Genomic DNA, 18,516 nt, shown 5'->3' on the forward strand with positions numbered 1-18,516 from the left:
ACTGGGGATTATGGGAGTTGTAGTCCAAAAACAGCTTGGGGAGGGGGCCTAAGCTAAGCAGGCCTGCCCTAAACCATGCTTAACTAAAATGAAAAATGCTCATTAGCATCAAACTTTAAGAATCTGGTTTCTACCTAAATATACTGACTCAATTCAGACGTCAAAATGAACCATGTTTTTCACTAACCATGGTTTAGAATCCAAACTATACAGGCAAGCCATGGTTTAGAGTGGCTAATCTGCTTGGCTCAGCCCTCCGTTCCCTAGGTACAGCGGCCTGTGGAAGTGGATCAATGGCTGTTAAACATGGGTTGTTGACTCAGACATCGTGCCAAAGCATAGTCAGCACAAACCATAGTTGGCAAAGTTACTGCAAGCCATGGTTTCTGATGCAGCATGACCACAGTTTCCTACACAGAGGCTGCAATGGCCTTTGGCTGGGGAGGATAGGAGTTGTAGTCAGCAACTTCTGGGAACCCCTGTCACAAGGAGCATTGTAGTCCACTAACCCCGACACTCCCACCCATCGTGTGAGCAGAAGCATCCTCTGCTGGTAAGCAAGTTCTTGGGACTCAGCCCACAGAAATGGGCCACAGTGGTTTACCTGTAAGAGCCTTTGTCGTCTGTGAAAACAGTAATGAGTGGGGACGGTGCTCCCTTCTCACCGATGACGATCTCAACACCTTCCAGTTCAGGGTGGATTTGCCCTTCCAGGAATAAACCTGCTTTCCCATGTATTTCAATCAGCTTCCCAGGACAGCTCTCTTCAGTGGATGGAGGAGAAACCAGTTAATAGGAATATCTAGACTGGTAGGAATACCAAGCAATGGATCTGATGGAGGTGGGAGAAATAGACAATTGGCTTAGAGCAGGGGTTTTCCAAACAATGTTGGACTACAACTCCCATCATCCCCAGCCACAGTTGGTCATTGGGGGTGATGAGCATTGTAGTCCAGCATCTATCAAGTTGGAGAACCCCGGCTTAGATAATTAAGCTTCCATGCTCCTCTCAGGTTAACCCAGAGAGAGCCTGGCAGTGAGCAAATGAAATTGCCTTAGACTAAGCCAACCTGTTGGTCCATCCAGCTCAATATTAACTACTCTGACCGGCAGCAGCTCTCCACGATCTCAGGTTCTTTGCCAGCCCTTCTCCTGATGAGGGATGGGGGCTGTAGCTCAGTGGCAGAGCATCTGCTTGGCATGCAGAACTTCCCAGGTTCAATCCTTGGCAGCATCTCCCGGTAGGGCTGGGAGATACTCCTGCCTGAAGCCTTGGAGAGCTGCTGCCAGCCCGTGTAGACAAGACTGAGCCCGATGGACCAACAGTCTGACCCAGAATCTTTGTCCTTTTCGGCTAAATGGAAGCTGCCACACTCTGGGTCAGACTGTTGGTCCATCTAGCTCAGTTTTCTCTGACTGGCAGCAGCTTCTCCAAGGTTTTAGGCAGGAGTCTCTTCCCAAAGTCCTGCAGCCCTTGGGCAGAGTTACATGCAACCCCACCAAAGGTTTTCTCCTGCAGAATTATCACCTAGACTTACCTCCGCTGACCACAGTTTCAACTGACGGTGGGTAGAAAAGGAGTTCTTTCGATGATGGTGTCACGGTGATTTTCTCCCCAGACCTGGAAAAAAAACCCACAAATAATAAAGGGACTAGATCGTTCCATTCAATCTGCTCTCCCAAGACAGGATGTGTGTTGAAATTCAGAGCTGATTAACGTGGCAGTGACTGCTGAGACTTGGGGTTAAGGATCTCCCAGTTAATATATGATGTTGTTAGGCAAGGCTTATAGCCCTGGTTCCCAACCTGGGTTCCTCCAGGTGTTGCTGAACTACAACTCCCATCACCCCCAGCCACAACAAATTGCAGCTGGGAATGATGGAAGTTGTAGTTTATTTATTTATTGTTTGATTTATATACCGCTTTTCATTAACATAATCTCAAAGCAGTTTACAATATAACTAAAACAATGCATCATTAAGAGCACAAAAGTACAGATAGGATGAATATAAAAATAATTTCTCTATTTAAAAATTAAATAACCCATTAAAAAAATAATACATAACACAAAGCAGCAGCAGTAAAAACAATACTTTCATTCAAAAGTGTTAGCACAGCAACATCTGGCGGAACCCAGATTGGGAACCACTGGCTTATAGTATGAACTATAAGTACTAGTTTTAACTAATTAGTATTAACTATAATACTTTATTAACTATAATAAATTTAATAATTGACTATTATTAAATAATTATTATTAAATAATAATTATTAAATAATTAACTATTATCAAATAATTATAACTATATGATTATAATAACAACAACTATAAGAATTAGTATTAACTATAACTATAAGTATATCGTATTATGTCCCCCCCCATCCAGTCAGTACAGGCAAACCTTGTTATACACCGACTATACACACATATTCGCAGGTGTCTAAACGGACACCTGGTTTCATTATCGGTGGACACGAAAGGGTTAAAACCCACGTATCCGCTGTTACCTATGTTCATTATCAGCAATTAAAAAACCCATTTCCCATCATATGACTGCATTCAAAAGTATTAGGTTTCTAATACAAGAAAATTTCTAATTATCTCAAGCTAATTTACAAGAGGTGTCTAATCTCAAGATAATTTACAACAAGATGCTAACACAGCTTCGAAAAAACACGGGTTCAGCCTTGCCTCGCCTCGCTCTCCCATTGCAACAAAGAGGCACGTACCTCGCCCAGTAGAAAAACTCATAGTGGAACGGCCCTTGGAGCTTCTCCACCATCTCCTGCACGGGGGGCTTCGAGCCTTCTTCTTCGGGGCCCTTCTTCTCTCTCTCTTGCCTGCGGGTTTCTATTTCAGCCAGCTGCTGCTCCCGACGCAGCTCTTGCTGCGACTTCAGGGGGCCGAGGACCAAGTCGGGTTCGCTGTCTATGGAAGATCTGAGGGGGGAACAAAAGGAAGGCGGAAGAGAAGCCTTCAGATCAAAACTGGGGGTGAAGTGGTTATAAACAAACATGGGCACTTAACTGCCCCCTCGATCCAGTCAGTACAGGCAAACCTCGTTATACGCAGACTATACTCACAGATTTGCAGGTGTCTAAATTGACACCTGGTTTCATTATCCGTGGACACAAAAGGGTCAAAACCCACGTATCTGCGGTTCCTAAAGGGCCGGAAGTGACCACAAAAGTCACTTCTGGACATTTTGTCAGGATTAGCCCCGGAGGAGTCATTTTGTAGCTCATTTCTTATTTTTATAAAAACAACACACACATCCCCGATTGTTCATGGTTTGGGGGACATTCTGTGGATTGCGGGGGGGGCGCATTCCTGAGTGCACGGGAGCACGTTATAGTAAACATAGTAATTTCTCGCTGTCCTTTCACCTTTCTTTCACTTATTTATTTATTATTTATTTGTTCGATTTTTATACCACCCTTCCGAAATGGCTCAGGGCGGTTTACAATTAAAACAGAAACCATTAAAATCAAGAACAATTAAAACAGAAATATAGATATAAACACCAATTAACAATTAAAACATCATGAAAAACAATTAAACAACCAGAACAATTAAAACCCTGAAAACCAGGTTACAGCATTAAAACAATTAAAACTAATTAAAACAATTAAAACTAATTAAAAACCGTGAAAGGACAGGCCAAACAGATAGGTCTTAAGGACTTTCTTCCTTAAGGACATGCTTCCTCCCTTGGTGTTCTTAAAAAAAAACAACTAAACACACATCTTTTTAAAAAAGGCTCTTTAATGCTCCATCTTTGGTTATTTCTGGTAGGATCTTTAGTTTTCATAATTCTCAATTTTAGCTTTTAAAATAACTTTTAATTTGAAACTCAATTCTGGCTGTGGTTTTAGCCTGGACTGTTAACTTGTTTACTTAATTTGGTTAGTTTTATTATTTTTAATTTTATATTGTATCTATTTTATTGTTGTGAGCCGCCCCGAGCAGTAGTGCACTGGAGACGTGGGGGTATACATAGTTCAAACAAACAAACAAACAAACAAACAAACAAAAACAAATGGAGAAGAGACTTTGCAGCCTCTACGTCCTTACTTAATGGTAACCATCACGTCCATGAGTTTGTCTGTCATTATTGTTCCGAGGACATGGTGTCGAATCGCAGTAAGTGTCAGGATACTTGGCGCAGACCTAGAAATCAACAAAACAAAAACGGTTCACTCGGAACGGGTCCCAACAACCTCATCTTGGCTTGGCTGATGGGTGTAACTATCATTTTCCCATTTAGACATTATTTCAAATAACGGCTGGAACCCCTGGTTGTTGTTATGCCCTGGTTTGCATGCCCACTCCAACCAAGGTTTCCAATTCTGGTGTGCCAGGTATCACAAACCATGGTTTGTCAGTTCAGATACTGCATGGAATAATCAAGCTTCCTTAACTGTGGTTTGGATGGGATGTCTGAACTAAGCCCATGGAGGTCAAAAGGGGAGAACTTCTCCTTGCTTTTACTGTACTTGGGGATATTCCATCTAAACAGATCTTGGGATTTTCTGAAAAAGTGGATAAAGCTTACCCATGTATGAGCTTTATGAATATTAAGCTGATAAAATTTCTTACGAGTTGGTGTGAAGTGCTTCCTCTACTGGCTACAGGAAGCCGCTGCAGCCCAAACTCAGAATGTTTGTCCGTGTGTTCCATCTTTGGCGCGGCTGTCATGTTTAAGGGCCCGCCCCCATGTGAGTGGGGCCAATCACTGGGGGCCTTGGCATGCAATGATTGTCCAGTAAGGAGTGGGGCGGGGGGGGGGGAGCTGGAGGAAAGGACCTGTGTAACACACAGGGTGGCAACTCTTTGAGCATTACAGCAGCACCATGGGATGAACCCAAAGAAAATGGAGCCGTAGTGTGTGGAGAAGGTCTCGGGTTCAATCCCTGGCAGAATCACCAGGTGGGCCAGGGAGAGTCTCCTGGCTGTCACCTCGGAGAGCTGCTGCCAGTCAGTGCAGACAGTACTGAGCTAGATGGACCAAGGATCTGACTCAGTATATGGCAGCTTTAGATGTCCCTGACTCTTCCACATGTCGAGAATTCTTGTGCAGGTACTACTAGCACTACAACACATATTTTACATACTGCCTCTCCACAAAATAATTCTCAAAGCGGTTTACACAGAAAAATTCAATAATAAATAAAGATGGTTCCCTGTCCCAAAAGGGCTCAGAGTCTAAAAAAATAAAACATAAGGGAGACCCAGCAACAGCCACTGGAGGGATGTTGTGCTAGGGTTTAATAGGGTGAGTTGCTCTCTCCCTACTAAACGTAAGAGAATCACCACTTTAAAAAAGCTTCACAAATATTTCAAGTTACTCATATTTCAAGTGCAAGATACTTACGTATCGTAAGTGTAGTATTCATGTTCAAAACGGTGACAGGAACGGGGCGTTACTTCATACACACCTGAAGGCATTCAACAGAACACAACTACACTTTAGCATTCCTGTTCTCATATTAGCGTGTTGCCTCCTGGGAAAACAACCTTTGCTGGACTTTAAAATTGAGCTCTTTGCCTGCTGAAGAGTTCCATGCAACACAGAAGCTTGTGCTCCAACAGAAAGATACCATCTTCCTAATTCTCTGGCTCTGTACAGACCATCGATACCTGAAAGACCATCTGCTTCTCCCCACAAAATCTGCCCACCTCACAAGATCAGTGGGGAAAGCCCTGCTCCATGTGACAACATCAGCTGAGGCCTGTTTGCCATGCACACAGGTCGGGGCCTTTTTGGTGATTGCCCCTAGGCTTTGGAATGTCCTTCCCAGAGACAGTAGTAGCCTCCTGACCCTTTTGGTTTGCTGCTGCTGCAAAACCTTGCAATGAAACATGTAAAGGTCACTCACCTGGCTTTGAAAGACAGAATCTATTCACTCCTTTGGACAGGTTATAAATGCCAACGTTCTCGGGCCCATTTCCGTCCTGGTAAAACTCCTGATGGCACAGAATGCAAGAGAATGACTGGCCAAATATATGATGCTGGAAACAACATTTATATGGGAAACCCTAAGTTAACGTGTGAACATAGGCAGCAATGGCCATTATAGACAGATATTTCAATTATAGATATGTCAGTAACGGAATCAGAATGTTTGATTCTGTTACTGACGGGTTTTGCCAGTTTCAGACACGATCTATAATATTCAAGGATTTTGTAAAAAAATATGGTCTTATAGTAGATGATATTCTCTTGCAAGTGGGTATATAGATTTGCTTACAGCTATAGCCAATGAAAAAGCGGTAACATGGCCGATTCTATTACCCTTGGAATTGCCCACAGGGAGCTCTGGTAGGCCCCAAGGCAAGAGAGAGGCTCAGAGGCAGCTCAAAGGGGCTCAGAGGCAGCCACGCTCTGCTTCCCCATCATGCACAGGGGTAGATTTAGCAGAACCAGCCAGAGTTACATGTATGTATATAGGTGGATACAGAGTCACCATTGTGCGTGTCTGTATGTGCCTGAAAAACCCGTATGGCAGAACCTACCAAGGTAATGGCATGGGAAAGCGAACACCGCAGCATGTATCCAGTCTGGCGGAACTCAACCCCTGATACGTCGTCTTCAAGAACCTCCAGCTCCAAGGACTTGTTCTTCCAGCACCAGTCTTCACGGATGATGCTCACTAAAAAGATAAGCCGAGGGGATGTTGGAAACAAGACAGCGATGAATATGTATATACCGCTTTTCAACAAGAGGTTCCCAAAGCAAGTTTTTCAGGTGGTGTTTAAAAATGAGAATAGAGGGGGTGTACTTATATGAGCACAGAGAGGATAAAGATGGCCATTGGAACAGCACGTCTTGGGTTTATACAGTAGGAAGGTTGCAGAACCTATACACATACATACGAATACGATGAATGTTTATATACCACTTTTTTTCAACAATAAGTTCCCAAAGTGGTTTACATAGATATAAATAAAGATGGCTCCCTGCCCCCAAAAGGGCTCACAATCTAAAAAAGAAACAAGATAGACTCTGGCCACAGCCACTGGAGGGATGCTATGCTGGGGATGGAGAGGGCCAGTTGCTCTCCCCCTGCCCAATAAAGAGAATCACCACTTTTTGCGATTCAAGTATCAATGGTCTGGTGCCTCTTTGCTCAGTTAGCAGAGTACAAGAGACTTGGCAACGCTCACGGCAAGTCACTACTTGATCATCCGATGGTTGCAACCCGCTCATTACCGTAGGCTCGAGATGGTGTATTTTGGGGAAGAGCCTTCCATTTGGTGCAGGTACCACTGCATGCACACCCACTTTCTACTCGAGTGGTCTCAAACTGGGGCCCTCCTGCAGATGTTGGCCTACAACTCCCATAATTCCTGGCTATTGGCCATTGTGGCTGGGTATTATGGGAGCTGCAGTCCAAAAACAGCTGGAGGGCAGAAGTTGAGCAGCCCTGACCTAGATGGACCAGTGGTCTGACTCAGTATAAGGCAGCTTCCTATACAGATTTCATGCTCAACCCCGAAAGAAGACTGGGAATACACCAGAAGAGCAGCCATCCATGATCTGTAACAGCTGCCATGCCACACATAGCAGAAACTGCACAGAACTCTTATAGGAACATAAGAAGCTGCCATATACTGAGTCAGACCATAGGTCCATCTGGCTCAGTATTATCTAAACAGACTGGCAGCGGCTTCTCCAAGGTGGTAGGCAGGAATCTCTCTCAGCCCTATCTTGGAGATGCTGCCAGGGAGGGAACCTGGAACCTAGATGCTCTTCCCAGAGCATCTCTTTCTCACTTTCCCAGAGCATCTTCTTCTCACTTTTGTATTTGCCTGGAAGCACATTTTCAAACATGAATGTGGCGGAATTCAGCTTGGCAGCCAGGTGGAGGTTGCGTTTTTCTCCCTGCCGGTTCACGGACTGAAGGGTCACCATCAATTCGCCACAGGCATCTGGGGAAGAGAGAGAGAGAAAGCTGGGTCAGTGGGCTTTGGGGCTGGCGTTCCGTGATCTTCTGAGAATGGGGATTCTCAAGCTTGGGTCCCCAGATATTGCTGGACTATAACTTTCATCAGCATCTGCGGACCCAAGTTTGAGAACTCGGCCCCACGTTTGAGAACCCAAGTTCAAGAAACGTGGCCAGTGGGGGCCATGAAGACCAGTGTGAAGGCTGGCAGGGGCCATGTCTGGCGGCGGTGATGAAAACAAGAGTGCGTGGCAGCAACAGGAGGGGGAACCAACTCGAAGCAAAGTATGGGTGGTGTGTGTGTGTGTGCCTCCAACGGCCCCAAGAAGCCTCACGAGCGCTGGCAGCCCAAGGACATTTTTCACACACACCCTGCTTTATAACTACACACCGGAATGGAGAGCTCCTGAGAACAACCCTGACAGCCCAAGGCCTTATCTAGTCCAGCATCCTGTTTCCCACAGTGGCCCACCAGATGCCTCCGAGAAACCCACAGGCAAGAGGTGAAGGCATGCCCCCTCTCCTGTGGTTGCTCCCCTGCAACTGGTGTTCAAAGGCATCTTGCTGCCAAGGCTGGAGGTGGCCTATGGCCCTCAGACTTGCTAGACCTTCCATCTATCAAGGCGGGCCTTACCTAAGCAAGTGATTTTCCCTGAAACGGAGGCCAGAAACTGAGAGAAGGCGACATCCAGCACAGGCTTGGAGGTGACTGTCACAGGAAACGTTTTCGGCTTCAGAGCAAGACCAGCCCTGGTTTCTGCCTCAGGAACAATGACCTACAGCAGGTAGGAGAAAGGCAAGAAACTGCTTTTGCACAATGCGGACCACCACAAACAGCATCACGCTTGTGCCCAATTCACTCTTCTTTGATACGCTGACTGCGAAAATGAAAAAGGGTTAAAAAAATTTTTAATGCTATGTTTACATTTGTATCCTGCTCTTCCTCCAAGGAGCCCAGAGTAATGTGCATGGTTATGTTTATCCTCACAACAATCCTGTGAGGCAGGTTAGGCTAAGAGATGTGTGACTCGCCTCGAGTCACCCAGGGAGTTTCAGGGCTGAATGGGGATTTGAACTCAAGCCTCCCCGGTCCTAGTCCAACACTCTAACCACTACACCACACTGGCTTGACAATGGTTGACAATGCCAACTGAGAAAATCACTGCCTGGAGATGTACATATCAGGCGGTACAGAAATAAAATAAATAAATAAACAAACAAACATAATTCAACATGCAAAAACCCAAGGAAGCAAGATGCGATTTTTGTTTTTTGTAAACAGGCATGTCCTTGTTCATACCTGAATGACATACGCCCCTGATCTTGCCTTGAAGCAGAATGCCCCGCGTGTGTCCGTTTCTGTTGTAAGCAACTGGACTTTGTCTTTATCTTGGGGCAACAGGATGACCTTGTACTTGTTGATCTGCTTGATGGAGTCAGGGAACCGAGTGACCGATATCTGCCCACAGACACTGAACCTGTTAAAAAATACGGAGACACTCATTCAAATTCAGTTTATTGCGATCACAGACCAGCACACAGTTCAGAAATGAGACACTCATTAATATCAAGTCTCATCTGCATTTATCTCCTATCCTCAGCTCTCCCTGAGGTGACAAACCAATGCCTGGGCCATGCCACCTGAGGCGGCAGGTGAGGACCCGACTGACTGAAGAGGCCTTTTCATTCCGAGAGAGCTGTTTGAGTTCAACTGTTTAAAAGAAAACAGGGCTGTTCTTATTGTATATGACCAGCAGAGAGAGAGAGAGAGAGAAAGAGTGAGAGTATTGATTGATTGATTGGATCAGCACAATGATCTTCAAAAACCAGTAATGGCTGCTGCTATGTTTCCGAGCAAAACACAAAGGATATTACTCAAATAGCCCTTAATGGCCTGGGTCCAGGGTATTTAAGAGAGTGCCTTCTCTGCCATGAACTGAGCCACCTACTGAGAGCATGTGGAGAAGTCCGGTTACAGTTGCCACCGGCTCATTAGGTGGTGATGAGAGATCAGGCCTTCCCTGAGGCTGCCCTAGGGCTTTGGAACGTGCTCCCTGTCAGTATAAGAGAATCTCCTTCCAAAGTTCCCTTGAGACACATCTGCTTTCTCAAACTTTTTGTTAAAACTATTTTAAAAATTGTGTGGGGGACTTGGTGTGTGGTTTTGGGGGCCGCATTTTAAACCACTGTACTCTGCCTCAAAGTTTATATATTAGGCAGTTTACAAATGTAATAAATACATATTACATTTGTACTCCGCCCCAAACTCACATCTCTGGGTGGTTTGCAACTACATAAAACAAAACCAATTTAAAATCACAATTCTTGTTAAAAAACTTGGGTGTACAAATGCACCTTTAAAGACTTTTTAAAAGCTGTCAGAGATGGGGAGGCTCCTATTTCAGCAGGGAGCGCATTCCAGAGTCTCGGGGCAGCAACGGAGAAGGCCTGCAGATGGACCTAATCAGAGGATCTCAATGGGCGATGGGACTCATAGTGAAGAAGATGTTCTCTTTAATTGATTAAATATCAAAATCATCTTCTTGTTGAGCCTATGCCCATACTGACCTTGGGCTTCTTGGGCATGTTCTGAGAAAGCCATCTCTCTCTCTCTCTCTCTCTCTCTCTCTCTCTCTCTCTCTGGACACTTACTCGGTTGCTATGATGTCAGCCAGCTGGGGCGTGTTGGGGGCAATTTTCACAGTCAGCGTATCAAAGAAGAGGTGTTCTTTCTGGGCGTGAATGGTGTACGTGCCAGTTGTGATATTTTCAAGCCGGAAAGAACCGTCTGACTTTGTGGTGACTGCAACAAAATATTTTGAAAAAGCAGAGCGGGTGTCAGCAATACAAGCTAAACTGAAGACACAACGGGTACTAAGAAAGAGCATAGCGTGTGAGGGGTTCATTCCCATAATCTCCACAGACTGATGTTTCATGCAAACTGACTCAAGGATTTCCAAGGCAAGAGCCGTGACTCCTGGACATCTCTTCTTTGGCCTTGTACAGCTGCTACATGAAATCTAACTTCCTCGCCATCCTGTACTCAATCCCATTAATTACTTAAAAGGGAGGACCCTTATGATATCTTAACAGATGATGCTGAATACACCTGAACATATGAAGCTGTCTTCTTCTGAGTTAGACTGTTGGTTTGTCTAGCTCGTTACAACACTGACTGGCAGCAACTTCTTCAAAGTTGACAGGCAGGAGTCTTTCCCAGGCCAACTCTGGAGATGCTGCCAAGGATTGAACCTGAGACCTTCAGCATGCAAAGGGGATGCTTTTTCATTGAACTACAACCCCTTCCTTCAAAACCTAGGAAGCTGTCTCAAACTGGATCACACCATTGGTGTATCTGGCTCAGTACACAGGAAGCTGCTTTCTACCAAGTCAGACCAATGGTCCATCTAACTCAGGATTGTCTACCCAGACTGGCAGCAGCTCCTCCAAGGTTGCGGGCAGGAGTCTCTCTCAGCCCTATCTTGGAGATGCTGCCAGGGAGGGAACTTGGAACCTTCTGCATGCAAGCAGGCAGGTGCTCTTCCCAGAGTGGCACCATCCCCTGAAGGGAATATCTCTGTGTTCACACATGTAGCCTCCCATCCAAATGCAAACCAGGGCAGACCCTGCTTAGCAAAAAGGACAATTAATGCTTGCTACCACAAGACCAGCTCTCCAGAGTAACTGTCTGCACTGTCTGGCAGCAGCTTCTCCAAGTTTTCAGGCAGGAATCTTTCCCAGCCCAACTCTGGAGTTGCCAGGGAATGAACTCGGGCCTTTGCACACAAAACAAGCGTTCTATGCTGAGCAACAGCCTCTCCAGTACATTGATCAAACTTTGACCACACAGTGGTAAAAATTCACTCTTGAGCTGTCTGTCACTGAACACCAAAATAAGCCCCACATACCTTTAATCTGGCTATTCAGGGTCACAGTGGCATCTGCAACACCTTCGCCCTCAGGGCTGTTCAAAACGCGACCGGTGACCGAGAAGCCCATGACGTGGAAAATGGGCTGAAGGCAAAGGTCAAAAGGAGAGAATGAGAATCCATCACACTAGAGCGGCTTGCTTCTTTCTCCCTTCTTGCACCAATGATGGCTTTCCCCACTCAATTTCCAAGCAACAGGAGCTCTCCAAATTTCTCCAACATACAACAAGATGGCCTGAAAGCAGAACTCACCTCAATTCTCAAACTGTCGTGTTCTACAACAAAGTCCAGCCTGGACGGAGCAACATCAAACGTGATCCTCTCTCCTCTGTAAAAGGGTATCTGGAAGGAGACAGAACCCGGATGTGTGGCCTATCCCTCAAACACACTTCTGCTAACTCAAATCTTCTAGCAGATGGTCAAGGGATTTGAACCCCTCATTTCAAGAAACGCATGTGTCTGTGATGCGGGAAGATCATGAGAGCAGGCCTGCTTCACTTCGGCCCTCCTGCAGATGTTGGCCTACAACTCCCATAATCTCTGGTTATTGGCCACTGTGGCTGGGGATTATGGGAGCTGTAGTCCAAAAACAGCTGGGGGGGGGGCTGTGTTGAGCAGGCCTGGATTAGAATGTCCCACAGGGTTGGTTTTGCTACTCCAAGTCTTGATTAAGATTCCTCCATATAATAAGAAGGCTTGACAATCTGAGGGAAAACTCCCAAAAGAGAGATGAGCTAAACACTCACCAAAAAGGCTCATAAAAACTAAGCTGATTTCAAACAGAGCTAGTTGGAGTTTGCCCATGGGACACAATTCACAGTGGGCTGCCCGTAGCTTGTCAAAGACAGATCCCGCCACCCCAAAGCCCCCGCTGAAGACAAAATTCACATTTATGAACGTGAGAGCTTCTCTCATCACCTACCACAGTATATTTTCCACTTGGCAAAGAAAGGAAGGTAAAGGAGCCATCTTCTTTGGATATGACACTGCATAGATAGGCGAGAGAATCATCCTTTGCTGGGAAACCATCCACAGGAGAGGTGTTGCAGCCCATGATGTCCTGTATACAGAGGGGGAAACCTTGTTATTCATTCATTGTGATCCAGTGGTCCCAAGCAGGCCTTCAAGCCCAGGACCCACAAACACGACTCCGTGCCTGTCAAAGCTCCCCCATTTATATCTATGGAGGGAACAGCTCCTCTTGTGCAAAAGAAGAATACATCTGAGGAGTTTGCCCCTCCACTTAAATAAATGGGGAAACCTAGACACATACATTTTTCAGGTGCTCTGTATCAAAGCCACAGAACCCAGGAATACAGCAAGCTGCCTTACACGGAGTCAGACCCTTGGTCCATCTACTCAGTACTGTCTACACTGACAGGAAGCAGCTTCTTCAAGGTTCCTGGCAGGAGTCTCTCCCAGCCCTACCTGGAGACGCTGCCAGAGAGGGAACCTGGGACCTTCTGCATGCAAGCAGATGCTCTACCACTGAGCTGTGGCCCCATCTCCCAAGGGGAATATCTGACAGCAGAGAGCACTCACACATAGTCAACCATCCAAATCCAACCAGGGCAGGCCCTGCTTAGCAGAAGGGACCATTCTTGCTCACTACCAGTTCTCCACCGAACGATCCAAAAGAGATGCTCAAGAAAGATGAAATATCGGACCAGTGCTTGTATACCTGATTTCTGTGGTAAAACTGTTTCATTTTGCTAGTTCCATCCAAGTCTCGGTGAATGAAGTGAAGTTAGTTTGTCAAACCGTAGGAGGAACACAGAGCTGTTGCTTAACGTCAAGAGTGGCCAATCCACACTTTCAGAATGGATTGGCCCTTTCCGGTGACGTCACCACCCACCTCTTTGTTCACTGAAGAGGAGAAAAGGAGGAACATGACGCCTTTCATGGGCTCCCCATCACTTCGGACAGATCCTGAAATGTTATAACCAGCTACAACCAGAGGGCCAGCCGCATAGGCGTTGGAGTTGGTCACCCGTACGGTTGTGCTTGCCTGAAATACAGAAACAGGTGTGGTGTGTTACCAGTGCAGAAGAAGTGGATGAAGGAGAACATGCTATCACCAACTCACACACAGGGTGGCTTCACACAACCACCAGGAAGTAAGTAGAAGGGAAGGGGGCAATGCCTAGTAAATATCTTACTCCTGGGGGTAAATATGAGCTTGCACCAATAGTGCCCAGATTTCACCCATGGAAGCAGAATTCCATGAAATCCCCATGCCAACAAAAAACACAGTCCGGCGGAAGAACCCATTTGCTTCCACTTCCCAGCATGCATTGGGGCAAGCTTTGCGGGTGGGTGGGTGGAAGCTGCTTGTATGCCTTCTTCGGCAACAGCACTCACTTCTTTCAATGTCCAGGTAGGATGAGAAGCAAAGATGTCATATTCTCCAGGAAGGACTTTGAAAAAAGCAAACCTGTAAAAAGGGGAAACAGTTTCAAATATATAGGCTGACCCTTGCTAAATAGGATGCTGCACCTGATAGGCCTTGGGCCTGATCCAGAAGGGCTGCTCTTATTTCTGCTAACAGAAACAAACAGTTCAGTTCAGACTCACTTTCCTCCCGTCTGAGTAGCTGTCGCTTGTATGTTCACCTCCGAACCAGCATTCCTCAGAGCAACGAGAACGCCGGCGGGACCCAGTGTTTGACCTTTGCTGAGAACCTGCAGGATGCACAGCACGCTACGTCAGTTGAAAGTCAGCAGTTTAGCTACCCCTGCTCCCATCACCCTCGCAGTGAAGGCAACAACTGTCGATGGAAGCCACAGCTTGAGAGAGAGAGAGAGAGAGAGAGAGAGAAGGGGGCCTTACCTTTCCATTGACGGAGAAGCCTGTAAACACAAAATTAATATCCCCTCCTTTAGTGCAAATGTCATTGATGCCATCCACATGGATGTCCACACTCGTCGGCTCTGGGGAGAAAACGGGATGGGGAAAGATATATTAACAGTAGAGAAGCCATTAAGCTTGCAGGACTTGTAATTAAACCAATAGACATGAGCTCTGTTCAGTTCCAAGAGCCAGTGTGGTGTAGTGGTTAGGGTGTCGGACTAGGACTGGGGAGGCCCGAGTTCAAATCCCCTAGTTCAAATCCTCACGAAACTCACTGGGTGACCCTGGGCCAGTCACTTCTCTCTCAGCCTAACCTAACTCACAGGGCTGTGGTGTGGAGAAACAAAACCACGTACACTGCTCTGGGAGCCTTGGAGGAAGAGCAGATATGAATGCAATCAATCAATCAATCACAATCAATCAATAAAAAAAACAAGCAAGTTTGTGGGTTGGAATCCTCAACTCTGGCATTCTGCCAGCGCCACGAGGAGGTAATGTAATGCATGGTCATCACCAGGCATTACATGCTAGTTCCAGCATGGGGGAAGGCGCTCTTCTCAGGGGAAAGCGCTAAGAGGAACAACAATTCCCAGGTTTCCTCTCCCAGCCTTCAATTCTAGTGAAAAGCCCTTCCTGAACCTCATCAGGAGGAATAGCCCCTCTGTCAGAAATACCGTATTTACCCACACAGAAAGCAACTGTGAATTTAAAATGATGCCTTAAAAGATGGAGGTTAAATATAGGTTATACCTGTATTTACCCCAAAGGAGGAGAACTGGTCTTGAACTGTCCCCTTTGCTAAGCAGGGTTCACCCTGGTTGCATCTGAATGGGAGACTACATGTGTGAACACCGTAAGATGATCCCCTTAGGGGATGGAGCCTCTCTGGGAAGAGCGTCTGAGGTTCCAGTTTCCCTCCCTGGCAGGATCTCCAAGACAGGGCTGAGAGAAACTCCCACCTGTAACCTTGGAGAAGCTGCTGCCAGTCTGTGTAGACAATACTGAGCTACATGGACCAAGGGTCTGACTCAGTATATGGCATTATATGGCAGCTTCCAATGTTCCTATGTAAAGAGGACTCTAAATTTAAGATGACACCCCTATATTTAACAGGAAAGAATGGGGGGGGAGGGACATCTTGGATTCAGGTAGATATGCTAGAAAGTACTATCTGGTGCTGGCCACGCTGGGAACTCCCACCTTGGCGCTGCAGTGTGGGGATGGAGCATTTCAGTCATCGTTTGGGATTCCAACGCCCAGTTCTACTCTTCAGACATTATTCTGCACAGGTGCCTGTATAGTTACTCTAAAGTACTACTTAATCTCAATAGGATCACTCAGGAGCAATTTGGAGGTCAGCCGCGCCTCTTCGCTATTTGACCAAATATTGCAATCCTAATTAAAACCATATCTTAAAACCCTGAATGCTTTCAAGCTTTGAACAGAAAGCGCACTCAAGTTCCAGGAGCTTGATTCTCATGAAGGCTGATCACCTGGTTTCAAAGCTAGGAAAGGGTTTCACTTCTTGCTGTTACACAACCCTAATTTATTCACTACCAATCACAACACTGGCTTCTTTCCTTTCCACCACCTGATCATTATCTTTCTTAATTAAGAAATCCTTCAAAGTGTGTGTAAGTATGAGCAGGCAAACTCCAAATTCTGACCCCACTACATCCTGACTGGGGAAGGTGGCAGAAAGCCAAACCAGCCCTTCCCAACCACGCAACACCAGAAGGCGTGTGCAATGCTCAGGGTGTTGAAAGAGTGTGCTGGCACTACAGGAAGGAACTTTTTCTACTTGCAAGCTTTTAGCCAGCACAAAGAAACCCAGAAACCAAACTCCTACTAGAAAACAGGAGGGCTTGTAGTATTACTACTACTACTGATACTTATATACTGCTTTTCAACCAAGTTTGCAAAGCACTTTACACAGAAAAATAAATAATAAATAAGATGATCCCCTGTCCCCAAAAGCTCACAATGTAAAAAGAAACCTAAGGCAGACACCAACAACAGACACTGGAGGGATGCTGTGCTGGGGTTGGATAGGGCCAGTTGCTCTCCCCCTGCTCAGGAAAGATAATCATCAGTAGGAAAAGGTGCCTCTTTGCTCAGTTGGCAGGGGTCAGTTAGTATCACTGTCTGTTAACAGTAACAATTTTGTTAGCCGCCCCATAACAATTTGTTCTCTGGGCAGCTCACCAAAAAACACCACTAGATTAAAACAGACAATTAACACACACAACACAAAATATTACAATACGATTTTTAAAAAAATGTTTAAAAACTTTTAAAAACAGCACAATTTTAAATTGGAATTCCCAATTTAAAGCAGCAGTTTGTTTATTTAACACGTTTTTATATCATAACATATGTAAGTCTCTGTGCAGTTCACAATTAAAGAGTTTCCATAAACAAATACATACCAAAACTCCACCCTAGGGGAGGCTCAATTTTAAGGACAAAATCCCCCTAAAAAGAGAACATGAAAACATATTGCAATTATGCTGGAATCTATCAGTTTTGTTTTATAAAGACAACAATGAAAACAGCAGTGTCAATTTTAGCTAAGAAAACATATTATATATTGCAAAGCCTTTGATTTTTTTTTAGTATCTTCTCTCTGTTGTTGAATTTAAGGGGTTGGTGGTAACAGGTTGGTGGTAACACTAACAGAGAGGTGAAGTCACAGAGCAAATTTCACATGCATCTGCACTTACAAAAGGTCCCAGGTTCAGTTCTGGGAATCTCCAGTTTAAAAGGATTTCAGGTAGCCAAGCTGAGAAAACCTTTTGCCTGGAACCTTAGAAAGCTGCTTCCATTTGAGGTAGACAGCATAAAACTAGATGGTACAACCATCTGACCCAATATATGAATGCTACATATATGTAAACAAACCCATCAGTATTTCAGCTGTGTGACATACTGATCATTGCTGATTCTTAAGGCTGTCCAAACACAATTCTAGACATTTTCCATTTAAACATTTTCCAATCTTGCCAGTCTAAACAGTCGTGAATAGATTCCCAAGAGGACTAGCCACTTAAGAAATGGACCTAGGCCTCAACACTACCAGCAAGCTCAGCCTGAAAAGTGAGGAGGGCTGGTCTTGTGGTAGCAAGCATGAATTGCCCCCCTGCTAAACAGGGCTTGCCTTGGTTTGCATTTGGATGGGTGACTACATGTCATCAATTAAGCTATTCCCCTTAGGGCAAGGATTCTCAAACCTGGGTCCCCCGATGATGAACTGCCATAATTTCCAGACTTCAGCTACTGCGAATGGGGATGATGGGATTTGTGGTCCAACAACAACTGGGGACCCAAATTTGAGAAACCCTGCCTTAGGGGATTGGGTCATAGCTCAGTGGAAGAGCATCTGCATATTTGCATGCAGAATGTCCCAGGTTCAGACCCTGGCATCATCTTCAGACAGGGCTGGAGAGACTCCTGCCTGCAACCTTGGAGAGCCGCTGCCAGCCAGTGTAGATAATATTGAGCTAGATGGACCAAGGGTCTGACTCAGTAGACTGAACTCCCAAGTGAACTCCCAAGAATTTAAGCCTATAAAACAGGTCTATTTATGCAAATATGCATGAGCAGAAACATGCAACTTAACATATTCCCATCCCACATATTTCTTTCCCCACTCGACGCAGCGCAGGCAGGTGGCATGGTCTGGCGACCACACCACTCGGGACAAACTAAAGAGGATTTGGGGGACCTCAGCCTAGAAGTCTAGAGGCAAGAGCGCCTCTGCTAGGAGTGAGTGAGGAAGAGCAAGTTGGAT

The 18,516-nt window shown here is 45.6% G+C and overlaps 1 protein-coding gene across 2 annotated transcripts in view; it reads right to left on the minus strand.

Moving 5' to 3' along the window:
- LOC128336720 (nodal modulator 1-like) overlaps window positions 1-18,516 on the minus strand; it is a 29,921-nt gene that overhangs the window by 9,623 nt on the left and 1,782 nt on the right. For both annotated transcript variants that reach the window (XM_053276794.1, XM_053276793.1), the window contains 19 exons: window positions 17,156-17,201; window positions 14,706-14,806; window positions 14,451-14,557; window positions 14,238-14,310; window positions 13,732-13,884; window positions 12,799-12,936; window positions 12,129-12,218; window positions 11,856-11,961; window positions 10,600-10,750; window positions 9,248-9,425; window positions 8,582-8,723; window positions 7,802-7,933; window positions 6,518-6,654; window positions 5,881-5,968; window positions 5,376-5,439; window positions 4,076-4,171; window positions 2,731-2,940; window positions 1,539-1,621; window positions 605-764 (listed from right to left, as the gene is read on the minus strand). In XM_053276794.1, the coding sequence (XP_053132769.1) occupies window positions 605-764; window positions 1,539-1,621; window positions 2,731-2,940; window positions 4,076-4,171; window positions 5,376-5,439; window positions 5,881-5,968; window positions 6,518-6,654; window positions 7,802-7,933; window positions 8,582-8,723; window positions 9,248-9,425; window positions 10,600-10,750; window positions 11,856-11,961; window positions 12,129-12,218; window positions 12,799-12,936; window positions 13,732-13,884; window positions 14,238-14,310; window positions 14,451-14,557; window positions 14,706-14,806; window positions 17,156-17,201 (2,255 nt within the window). The remainder of the gene's footprint in view (window positions 1-604; window positions 765-1,538; window positions 1,622-2,730; window positions 2,941-4,075; window positions 4,172-5,375; window positions 5,440-5,880; window positions 5,969-6,517; window positions 6,655-7,801; window positions 7,934-8,581; window positions 8,724-9,247; window positions 9,426-10,599; window positions 10,751-11,855; window positions 11,962-12,128; window positions 12,219-12,798; window positions 12,937-13,731; window positions 13,885-14,237; window positions 14,311-14,450; window positions 14,558-14,705; window positions 14,807-17,155; window positions 17,202-18,516) is intronic.

Source organism: Hemicordylus capensis, chromosome 13 (genome assembly GCF_027244095.1).
Source record: "Hemicordylus capensis ecotype Gifberg chromosome 13, rHemCap1.1.pri, whole genome shotgun sequence".
NCBI classification, from domain to species: domain Eukaryota; kingdom Metazoa; phylum Chordata; class Lepidosauria; order Squamata; family Cordylidae; genus Hemicordylus; species Hemicordylus capensis.